Here is a 12556-nt window from a genome sequence, read left to right as displayed (position 1 = left end):
AGGCTCTCCAAGACCATCCTATTGGAAACAGTGCAGGGGGAAAAGAGATGAGACAGACAGTGCAAGAAGTGAGCAGACAACATCACTGAGTGGACAGAGTAGAGCCTTGCCAAAACTAAGGCCAAATTCCACAACCACCAGAAAAGGAGAATGTCGGTAATGCATTCAGCAATGTAGCGACCCCACAATGAAACCATGGTTTGGGACCAGTGATAGTGACACATGCACATAAACACAAAATTCCCATCACCTACTTGGGCATGTTCTGCTCTCTCCCAAAATGACCTTGTCACCAACTTGAGCACAATCCCTGATCTCAAAAATGACCAAAATTACCCACTTGGGCAAAATTCTTACTTTCCTCCTGAAAAACAACTCTTATGACCTACTTGGGTATCTCTTTCTCTCCTCTCCTATCTTCCTTGCCCATCCCCTCCCTCCAAACCATACTTTCAAAAGGACCAAATCACCAACTGAGGCATGACACAATGAAGCTCTCTACACCTCTCCCCCCCTCCCCACAAAAAACAACTCCACATCTCCCCCTCTCCCCCCAAAAAACAACCAAAAACGCCTGACTCTTTATCACCTACTTGGGCATGTCGATGAGTGACTGAGGGCCTGCCGAGTCATCGTCATAGGCGGCAATAGACTTGGTGACCTCCTCCTGCGTGATGACCTGAAAAGTGCAATCCTGGGAGGTGCTCTCCCCCACACTGGCGTCACTGACCGCAGCAGAGGGGGAGACAAAGGGGGTGGAAGTGGCGGTCAGGTTGGGAGATTCGGGGCTGCTGCCAGACGAGAAGCAAGGTGGGTGGTGGTGGTGGTGGTGTGAGGTGAGGGTGGTGTGCACAAGGTGGAAAGGTTAAGTGGAAGGTATACATCTTGCATGAATAATGATACTGAGGCTTCTCACGTTAACGAAGAAAGAAGAAGACAGGATCTGTAGCGCAATGACAAAGACCAACCAGAAAAAAAGATGACCAACAATCTCAGCTCAACATTTTTTTTTTCTTCTAGATTTCACCATAAAATAATATTTTTGAAAATGTTGTTGACACAGATTAACTGTGTTCTTTACATTTTGGTAAAATAAACAGCACTTCTGTTGTCTCTCTTCATGGACAAAGTTCCAATTCAATTATCTTCTAAAAAAAAAAAAAAAAAAAAAAAAAAAAATCATCACAATCTGACACACAGAATGTACTGTTTTTGTTATCAACAAAATGCCTGTTGTTTCCACATAACATAAACAAGTGTTGAAATGGCTGTGATTATATACACACATGCTTTGTAGAATTGAAAACATTCAACTTATTTAACAACACTTGCTGTGGTACAAAATGTCACAACTGTACAAAATGTCACAATTGTGGCAGTTTGTACCGTGTTCAAAGTGCGCAACGCTACAAAATGTCGCAACCGGTGGGCGCAGTATAAAATGTCACAGCATTACAATTTGTCACATTTGTGACATTTTGTTCCACATTTTCATATATTTATGTCAACTGCAGTACAATTTGTCACACATGAATAGACTGTTTTCCGTCGGGTCTGACTCCTCAGTTGTGTAAAGTACAGTTGAAGAGATGAGTATACAATGACCACTACCACACAGACACACATGACCTAGTGGCTGAGGTGTCCGCCTGGGGAGGGAAGCTCCCGAGTTTGATCCCAAGCTGAGTTAAACCAAAGACTTTAAAACTGGTATCCTAGCATAGGTAAGAGATCACTTTGACATAAATTGCAGATTTTGACTATTTAACAGCTTAGTGGTGTGTCATGAGTGCTACTGTACCATGTATGATGCAGATGACTGGTGGTCAGTGACAATGCACTTTGACTTAAAAATTCAAATTTTAACAGCTTAATTCTGTCACAAGAAAATTTCTGCACCTTGTATAATGCAGATGACCAGTGGTTAGTGCCATTGACTAATGGTCACTTTGATGTAAATCGAGGGTTTTGACTATTAAACAGCTTTTTAGTGTCTCCTGTGTACTACTGCACCTTGTACAATGCAGATGACCAGTAGTCAATGACAGACCAGTGATCCCTTTGACCTAAAATGTCAGATTCTGACTCTTTAACAGCTTATTACTGTCTTCAGAGAATTTTTTTATGCCTTCAATAATACATATGACCAGTGGCCAGTGCCACTCACAAGTGGTCAGTTTGACAAATTTGCAGATTTTGACTATTTAACAACTTATTTGGGTATCCCGAGTACTTCTGTACTTTGTGCAATGGAGATTACCGCTGGTCAGAGGTCATCTGCATTGAATAAGGTTTGTTTGCTTGTTGATTGAGGTTTAACGTCCCTTTCCGCAACAAGGTAATCTCACCACGGGTATGCTTAGATGGAGAGAGCCCCCACTCAAGGATGGTGAAGCAGATCCAGCCAACTCATCCCACCCAGTCACATTATACTGACACCAGGCCGACCAGTCCTAACAATGTTTCCTTTAGTGCCAGGCACCCAGCAGGACAACTACTAGATTGCCTATTTTTAAGTCTTTAGTTTAGTTTGACCCGTGACCTACCACTCTCGAGGCGGACACCTTAACCCCAAGGCCACCAAGGTGGTTATTTAATAGGGTACAGAAATATTCAGGAGAGAGTTGTCTTTTGTTGTTTTTCCTTACTTTTAATAATATGTTGGATTCTTGTCGATATGGTAATATAATATCTTTTCTACGAAATGCACCCACTGCCGGATGTTCGGATGGTGTAGAGATGTTGTCCTGTAGTCAGCGTCTTTGGCATCCACTTTGATGGTCTGGAAACTTCTTGCAAATGACATAATGATTTTTCTCGGTCCTTTTTCTTCAGTAGTGTATTTTGTCCTATCCTTTTATACTATTTCTTTTTTGCAAGAGAATTATACTGAAACACAAGCACATGCTCAGACCCACACATCCACATGCATGCACATAAGTGGACACCCATGCACACTTGCGTGCACACACACAATGTATATGCGCTCGCACACGCGCCCACACATACACATGCACAAGTATGCATACAAATACACACAAACGCTCCTCTTGGATGTATGAATGTGATTCAGTGTGTATGCTGTTGTTTGAGCTGGTACTCGTAAACGGGAAAAATAATCAAAATTCAATTTTTTACCTAATTTTTCACAGACATAAATGGCAGACTTCTGCAGTTGCTTTGCCATGGGTTTGCACTCGACTCATAGCTTTTGGTGTTATTGCTTTTTTTGTTGTTGTTGTTTTGTGTGTGTGTGTGTGTTTATGTTTATTTGGCTATATTCCATGATGATGTTGAATATGTTGAATGTGACTGCTGTTTTTCTGTGCTATCCTGTTTTTGTTTACATGCTTGTGTGAGTGTCACTCCTGGTAAATAGAGACATCACTGGCTGATTTTATATGAAGGAAAACATTTTTCTTTGAAATTAAAAATACTTCTTCAAAGCTTGACCTGCATGATAACATCGTCCAACAAACATTATTTGAAACTTGTTGCCTTGCTAAAAATACAAAAGGACCTATTTGAGACAAACTCTTACTATGACAAGTGATAAAGATACTTTTCAAATATAAATATTTAATTGTAATGGATTAAATGACAACCATAAAAGGAGAGATGTGTTCGATTTCCTTTGTAACCAACATTTTAATACAGACTTCTTGCAAGAAACAAATTTCCAGAAATCTGAAGAAAATTTTATCAGAGCTAGTTGGGGATATAACCTCTGGCTGGCAGGTTCTGATACAAAGAAGAATGGCGTCGCTATATTATTCAATAACAATTTTAAGTATAAACTTCATACAGTATATAGAGACCCTGGTGGAAGCTTTATTGTTATGGATACTAAATTTTTGCACAGATGTATTACACTGGACAACACTGGTCAACAATTTAAAAGAGATAAACCTTACTGAAAATTCAATAACTCATTGCTTAAAGATAAATATTATGTAGACAGAAATAAAAGGCTTATCATGGAATAAAAAACAATATGCAATGCCAGTTTATGCCTTTGATGCAACTGAATATACCCCATGTAAAGATTTACAGTTTCAGAGTAGCGACCAACTGATGGGGATTACGGGAGAAACCACTGCATACTGATTAAACAAAAAGAAAACTGAGACAGTGAGGGAAGAATACTTGATTAAAGAAATACAACTCTTAGAAAAGAATATCACTCATCATTCAGTGATTATGGTTGAAGAACTTTAAGATGAATTGCAGGTACTCAGGACTGAAAAGAGGGAGGGAGTAGTGGTGAGGTCAAAAGTTAGGTGGTTACAAGGTAGAGAAAGAATAGCAAATATTTCTGTAATCTGGAGAAAAGAAACTTTGTTGATAAGTTGAGGTTTTTTTTTTTAACCCTTTCGCTGCCAGGAAAATAAGATTTAAGTGAACTCTATTTGCCAGGGTTTTTTCCCCCAAAACAGGTATAAATTTTCAAAAAATTCTGTGCTGTTTGTTATTGGAGAAAGACCCATAAAAGTATATATTTTCTAAAAGGTAAAGGAATAAAGAACGCAAAACACATATGATGTTTTCCCATTTTATATATTTTTAGTGACATGCTGTTGTTTTGAAATCAGTGTTGTTGTTTTTTGTTTTTTGTCACATTTTCAACTTGTTCATTACTAACATTAGTCAGGTAATTTGCACTAAAATATCATATTTTCTGGACAAATGGATATCTGCATACACAAAATCATACTAGAACAACCACAATAAAAAAATTAAAAAGAGATAGATATACAATGCATTGTGACTTCTCCAAGTGATAATGTGGATGAGAGGCCACGCCCCCTCAGTCTCCACCCCCCTCCTCTTCACCCCTCTCACATGGTCACTTTATCCAGTTCTCATCAGACCGCGTTGGCTGAGTGCCAAGAATATCGCTAACACTGTCTTGCTAATAATTCAGTCACTTTCTGTCGTCTGCTAAGGTTTGCCCAACCGGCATCACTCACTGGAGTCGTATCTTGGCCACTCTCTTGGTTGCTCCTTTTATTTTCTATCAAATCGTCCTATAAATGTTCATCACTGTCTTCTTCAAGTTTACACTTCAATTCCTTCTGAGCATCAGCAAAAGAAAGAAAACTTGGTTGATTTAGTTCGCTATGATCGCATCTCTTGAGCACAGCGTCAGTCTGACATTTTGTTGAACGAGCGAGGAGAGGAGCCAGGCAAACACTGGGACAGTAACCCAACCAAAACGTTCAAATAAAGGACTGCCTCATGACATAGACGGGGTTTCTAGCTATGAATAGAATCCAGAAAGATTCCCCAAGCTAAAGCTACCAGCATTTTTGTCAGCGAACTGAACGCAAAGCAGGGAAAAGTCAGAATATTTTGATGACGAGTTATCTCGTCATATAGACAGCCTAGGGGTTAAGAAAGGGATAACAGGGAAGTAATTTCATATCAATGTGCAATCCTATCTGAAGATTTCTAGATAAACTTATAGTCACAAAGACGTGAATGATATTGATCTTGAGCAACTCCTGCCTGATGCCCCTTTGATCTTGGCTGAAGACAGTGACAGAATTAATGGCAATGATGCAGCAGATGCATTGAGGAATATGCAAAATGACAAAGAGTCCAGGTCCTGATGGTTTTACTGTAGAATTTATCAAATTTTTCTTTGCAGATCTTGTACTTTTTGGTTCGATCAGCTAATACTGGCTATGAAAATGAACGACTGAAAACCTCTCAGAGGCAAGGCATTAATATCTGCCTTCCAAAAGATAATAAGCCCAGACAGTTTGGTCATCTGCATTGCACAAGGAACAGGAATACTCAGTAGAGTCAAATAAGCTGTCAAACTGTCAAAATTTGCAAGTTTACATCACTGATCTGTGCTGTCATTGTTTTTTCTCAGCCGTGGATCAGATCAGGAGCTTCCACTCCCCAGGTGGACATCTTAACCACTAGGCCATAATGTGCCTGTGTGGTAGTGGTCATTGTTCACTCACGTTCTAAAGTGTACCTTACATAACTGACTAGTCAGAGCCGACAGAAAACCATTAATTAATGGGTGACAAATTATATCGCAGTCAGCATAAATATATGACAATGTGGAACAAAATGTCACAAATGTGATAAATTGTATCACTGTGACATTTTGTGCCACGCACACTGGCACAAGATGTCATAATTGCGAAATTTTGTACCACTGTGACATTTTTTACTGCGAACACTGTACAGAATGTAGCAATTGTGACATTTTGTACGTTGTGACATTCTGTACTGCAACAAATACTCTTTGGCAACTGAGTAGTGACTTCAGCATTCTAACAAAATACAAACTAGTACAGAATAAAATAACAGTTGCAACTCAGAAACAAAGATAATGACAATGTTAATTTGATTGGGAAGTCAATACATATAGTCATTCAGATGAGACAATAAACTGAGGTCCCGTTTGCAGCATGCACTTAGCGCAGGTAAAAGAACCCATGGCAACAAAAGGGTTGTTCCTGACAAAATTCTGTAGAAAAATCCACTTTGATAGGAAAAACAAAAAAAACTGCACGCAGGAAAAAATACAAAAAAATGGGTGGTGTCAGCGACTCGCCCTCCCTGGGGAGAGCAGCCTGAATTTCACACAGAGAAATCTGTTGTGATAAAAAGAAATACAAATACATATACAAACACAATTTGTACAAGGACTGAGATGATGATTGCTTTCAAAATGAAGGTGGGGCTGAATTACAAAAGAATAAAGTGGGTGTTGGAAGGGAAGGTGGAAGAAAAAAACAAAATTGGAGCCAAATAGGGAATACACATCAAATCTTACCTGTTAGATGTTCTGCTCGCATATACATCTTCTCCGAAAGATACAGGTGAACTGTGGTCATTTCCATTACCTGGAATTCATGGATGAATTATGGGTCATAAAATATATATACAAATACAAATATATGTATATATATATAATCATGGATGAATTATGTGTCATAAAATATCTATCTGTCTATGTGTAATAAAATATCTATCTATATATCTGTCTAGCTTCCATAACCAGGAAGACCTAAGTCATGGATGAATTATGAGTCATAAAACGTATATATATCTATCATGGATTCCAAACAAACCATCTCACCAGCTTGTGCTGAATCCTTTGGAGTTGATGCTTGAAACAGACTGGACTGCGACTGGCTTTCAGTCTGAGATCTGTGCAAGGAAGCAGCATCGCTGCCGACATTGCCACTGTCATCGTCGCTATCGTCAGGCAGCAGCGAGGCTTTGGCAATGCTGGCATCCAGGTTCTGCAGGTCTGTGTAGCACTGACCACAGGCCCGTGCCTTGCGACTGTCACACGGAGCAGGGTCAGTGTGGGTTATGTCAGAGAAAACAACAAGTTTTCATTTCTGAAAGGTGTCCCTGTGTTCAGACAAATCCATATATGCTACACCACATCTGCTAAGCAGATGCCTGACCAGCAGCTTAATTCAATGCACTAGTTATTTCTTGAGTGCCTGCATATATATCTGTACACCTATCAGAGTGGAGTTCTACAGAATTTTGCCAGGGGACAGCACTAATGTTGCCATTGGTTCTTTTTCAGGGTACAAAGTACTTGCTGCATATGGGACCTCAGTTTATCATTCCATCCAAATAGAATATGTCTTTATTACCAAGTGTACAGGGGTCACAAGGAATACTGGGAGGGGGGTGGGGGGGGGGGTAGTACACAAAAATCATACACAAACACAGATACAGTAGAATTTAGGACACATACACATGTCTATCAATATGAGAACTTGCGCGCGCGCACACACACACACACACACACACACACACATACACAAAGTATTAGACGCTCAGTTTGATTTTCCAGTCAAACATGAGAAAAAGGGCTAGACCAGGATTCAAACCCAGACCCTCTCAGACACTGTTTTGGCAAAGAAGCATCTTAACCATTCAGCCATCTTCCTCCAAAAGAAAACAAGATTCATTTCTCTAAGCCATCAGCCCTTAGAAACTGGTGTAAGGTGTAAAGGTGTACATACAAATTGAAAATGAAACCATACTGTTGACACAATTATTCCTTCACAGAGGTGTCAAAAATCAGAGCCCACATGTATACATTTCTGTTCTGACTGATTTACAGTCTTGCAGTTGCAATCTACCTTTGTCAAACCGTATTCAAAATGTGCATGGATAGTATATGAACAAGTACAGCTCGTCCATAATGTAGTATATCAGAGTGTGACTGATTACTTTGTATCAGTTTTTTGTCTCTTGCTTCATGACAAAGTGGTCAAATGTGAAGGAATGGTATTCGTCTTCAATTATCTCACAGATATGACATAGGAAATAAGCATTTTCACTGAAGATTCTTCTGAGGGAGGAACCATTTACTGGCAAAACCCCAGTTCTAATAATATTGGAGAGAGAGAGAGAGAGAGAGAGAGAGAGAGAGAGAGAGAGAGAGACTGTGTTTTAGGGTCATGTAGATGGGTGCGACAGCTCAGTAGTTAAAGCGTGGGATATTTTACATGGGAGATCCTGGATTTCAATCCTGGCTTTCAATCCTGGTTACGATGCCAAGTGGACTGAGTTGGAAATGGTTCCTACCTCACAGATCAACAGATGTGCAAGCCTGCTAGTGACTGACCCCGACCCACCCCCTCCCCTCCTCCCTGTGCATTCTGAAGATAAATGTGCATGCTAAAAAAATCCCATTTCAGTGTTCCATGGGTTATAGAAACAAGAACTTGCCCAGCTTGCACACACTCAAAAACAGAGAACAGCTGGCTACATGGTAGAGTAAAAGCAGTCATGCACATAAAATCACATCACACATGTAAGTGAATATGAGAGCTCGGCCCACAAACTCTAAAGTAGTATAAGAATGATACTGTTCCTGTCGGTCATTGAACGTTTAAAATTGTACCACATGACACAAGATCAGTATGTCAATATGTGTATGTGTATATTCTTACAATGTATACAAACTACAACATTTCAAATGAAGTTGTGCTTTGTACTGTCTAATGACAAAAACTTTTTTTTTCTGAACTGCTTCCTGCTTTTCATGATGGACATCATCATTATACAGACATGTCCACTGCAGAATCTTACCATCAGTACACAGACTTTTTAATTTGGGGACAAACAAAAATCATCAGTAATGCCTAGTCACAATCCCACGTCTGGGAATACTATTTCTTGCAACTTTGAGCTTGTCACACAATTAAGAAAATACTTAAGCTGATTTTTTCCTTAGGCAGTGGTCCGCATACATTCTCTTCGAAAGTGCTTTGTCTTTTAACTCTTTCTACACTTAAGTATGCTATAGCATACCTCATGCGCACAACGCTTTGTTACTGTGGTACAATACAGCGTACCGCAAGTTTAAACATTTGTAGTTCATAGGTTAACGATTTTGTGTGAAACTAAACAGCACAGCTCTGTTCTACAGTCACCAAAAAGTGCACCTGTACTTTAATTGTAGCTGAAAATGACTTTGTTTGAGCACAATACATGTGAGCATACAGTCACCCTTCTCACTCGCTCGCTCGACAAGATGGTGTCTTCGTCAACTTCAGCAAGTACTGTGGCCCATAGTTGAATGCAAACTGATTCTATAGTGGATATCCAGGAAATGTCTGGTTAAAAAGACCATATTTGTAAAATTTCTGTTATATGAGAAAAACTCACCCCCTTTATGTCAGTTGTGAAAAACATGGATTTTTTTTCTGTTGGCCTTCTGGGGAAAATACACAGACAAAATGGAAGGTAGGTATGTCTGATTACACAATGGAGCAAACAGCAACAACAATTACTAGAACCCACCTGCTGGATGTGGAGTCTACCCAGTTGTCAGAGCAGTTGTAGCAGAATATCCTTCCACACAGTCGACAGTGATGCTGTACACATGCACAGGCATCTAATTCACTGTGGTGTGTAGACATGCATGCATTCATGCAAGCACACAGACAAACTGACAGTGCACAGTAACATGAAAACAACATATGTGTGACCAAGCGCACTATGCTTGCTCCAACACTATTCACGCACAAGCTACAGCAGACGACGTTTTCCCTCCTAACCCCTGCACAGAATGTGACGTCACTCCGCTTACATCATTTTGTCCTCACCAGACCACCTGCTGACGGCTCGACCAGTGTCGCATTGCGGTACGTCATTGGCTGAGAAGAAACTTGTGTTTCTGTTCCACCGTAATTAATTAATAACTCTTTTGTCAGATCAGTAAATTACAAGTATTATATACTGGCAGAATCGTCACAATTCCATCTTTAAATCTATTCCATTTATGTTTGCCTACCTTAAAACGATTTAACGCAGTTTGTAATTTTCAACGACGAGCTTGTTAAAACTGACCCTGTTCAGGTGACTTAAATTAAGATTATAAATTTATCTTAAATAATCAACACTTCATTTTATACTCATTATAAAGTAGGTGTTGAGCTCTTTCTTTTGCAACTTATCTGACGTAAACCGGTTCAGGAATCATTTAGAAATCTGTCACTGAACACCTTTAAACAAACACAGTTCTTGTCAGATTTGGCTTCATTAGAGTCGATCTGTTTGCAGCACACGTGACGGCCTTTGCGGTCCGCTTCACTTGCATAAATTGGCACAGTGAGTGATGAGTGGTCATTTCATACCTGTTCAGTCATCTGACCAGAGCCTGCTCTCTCTCCTTGCTGCGTCACGGGCAGTGTGATTGTGTGTCGTGTATGTTCTCACAACGGCTAACACCTCGCTACGTATCGCTGTAAGTACTAGTGGGTAGAATGTGTTGATTTGTAAATTGTATTGTTCGACACAGTACTTGTGTTCATATGAGTATGTTCAGTTAATTCTTTGTTCAGTTATTGCTTTGACATGTTAGTCACAGATCGGCTATGATTGATCTAGAAATCACCATGTCGTCATATGTTCGGAGCAGTATTCCATTTGATTCTTCTTAACGTCACAGTCAGTGACGTCTCTGGACACAGATAGTTTGTTCCAGAATGTTCTAGTGAGTGCATAAAGTTCATTCACCACTTAATGGTTAAGCCATGATGGTTCTTCACTTACTATCTGGTCTATCAGTTTGCCAGTATTATATCTAAGCCACTGATTCTCTATCTTGTTTGTTATTCAGGTATTATCTTTCATGCTAATATCAGTTGTACTGCTACAGTGCGCTCAGTACTCTAAGATGTGTGTAGTATTCTGCTGTTGTGATTACAAGATAGTGTTGGATTAATATCAGTTATTGGTTAAAACCACCTGCTTGTATCAGTCTGTTAACTGTAATTTAGTTGTCATGCTCTCTCCTATACGGCTTACTCCTGTATAGTGCTACATGATAAACTGATTCATTTGAGTCACTTTGACACAGTATAAGCTTTACCAAATCTATACCGTCAGTGTACTTTCACCAAGTCAGCATCACTTCAATCACTTTAACTGCGCTATTTAAATGTATTAGAAATGTCATTTGATGTCAGCGTTTGGTCTTCACACATATGCATTATGTTGTTGCGTATCCCAAACCCAAGTGATAGTCTTTCCATGTAATATGTATACATGTGCTTTACTATTCACTTGTGCCAACATGTTGTGCTTATGACATTTGTTTGTGTCATTCCAGGCACTGTCTTCTCATTACTTCTTCTTAGTTCTTCTCATTACTTCTTCTCTTAGTTCTTGTCTTCTATTCTTCTTTATTTCTTCTCCTTTAGTTTATAACTATTGTAAATAAAACAATAGAAAACCCCATTTGTGACTGGCCTCTATATGTTCCTGGCCTGTGCGTGGGATCTTGTCTATCCTTTCAATTAATCATATTTAGTTAAGTCTTTTGTGCCGTACCCTTGAATAACCACTCGGTACGCGGCTACATATGTATACATGCTCACATACACACACTGTAAAGTAACACACAGAGAACATACACACACACACACAGAAACACACACACAAGCATAAACACATATACACACAGAGATATGAATCAATTAAAAAGAAAAAGAAAGAACATATATGAACACAAATGTACAACACACAGAATGTTGCTAATGGGACAAAAAGACAACTGATCATGAAGTTGAAAAGGGCAAAAATACACACACTCTCTCTCTTAATCTCTCTTTCTCACACTCACACAATCACCCACACCATCAACACCACCACCCACACACACAAACCCATCGCACCCACACTCAAACTACGCCCAACCTTTCTCAGGAAGAGAGAGAAGTCAGCCTGACAGTGCATGCACTTTGTGACAGTGCTGCTGTCCATCCATTTTCCTTCAGACTTCCGTCGGTGTTCATAAGCCAGAGCATCCGTCTGTTGCCAAAGAGCTGCTTTGTCCCTGAGGAATAAAGAAATAATTACTAATGACCAACGATAATGTCAGTGTCACAGACATGTCAAAAATGTGGACTTATCTATATATGCTACACCACATCTGCAATTTCTTCACTGATTCTTGTCCTGTCTTACTGATTTACTTTGTCTATTCACCATCCAAACAACTTCGTTCTTTACATGACATGCACATACTCTGCATCCCTAAGATTTGTAC

At 39.6% G+C, this 12556-nt stretch overlaps 1 protein-coding gene across 5 annotated transcripts in view; it reads right to left on the bottom strand.

Annotated features, from left to right (window-relative positions):
- LOC143290403 (uncharacterized) overlaps nt 1-12556 on the bottom strand; it is a 134845-nt gene that overhangs the window by 19095 nt on the left and 103194 nt on the right. For 3 of the 5 annotated variants that reach the window (XM_076599805.1, XM_076599808.1, XM_076599806.1), the window contains 5 exons: nt 12205-12343; nt 9805-9878; nt 7106-7314; nt 6800-6869; nt 594-791 (listed from right to left, as the gene is read on the bottom strand). In XM_076599805.1, coding sequence (XP_076455920.1) covers nt 594-791; nt 6800-6869; nt 7106-7314; nt 9805-9878; nt 12205-12343 — 690 coding nt within the window. Of the gene's footprint in view, nt 1-593; nt 792-916; nt 944-6799; nt 6870-7105; nt 7315-9804; nt 9879-12204; nt 12344-12556 lie in introns of all 5 variants that reach the window. The other 2 variants (XM_076599809.1, XM_076599807.1) reach the window with 2 other exon arrangements.

Source organism: Babylonia areolata, chromosome 15 (assembly GCF_041734735.1).
Source record: "Babylonia areolata isolate BAREFJ2019XMU chromosome 15, ASM4173473v1, whole genome shotgun sequence".
Classification (NCBI taxonomy): Eukaryota; Metazoa; Mollusca; class Gastropoda; order Neogastropoda; family Buccinidae; genus Babylonia; species Babylonia areolata.
The sequence above is the reverse complement of the archived record's forward strand: the minus strand, read 5'-3'. Positions and strand labels throughout refer to the sequence as shown.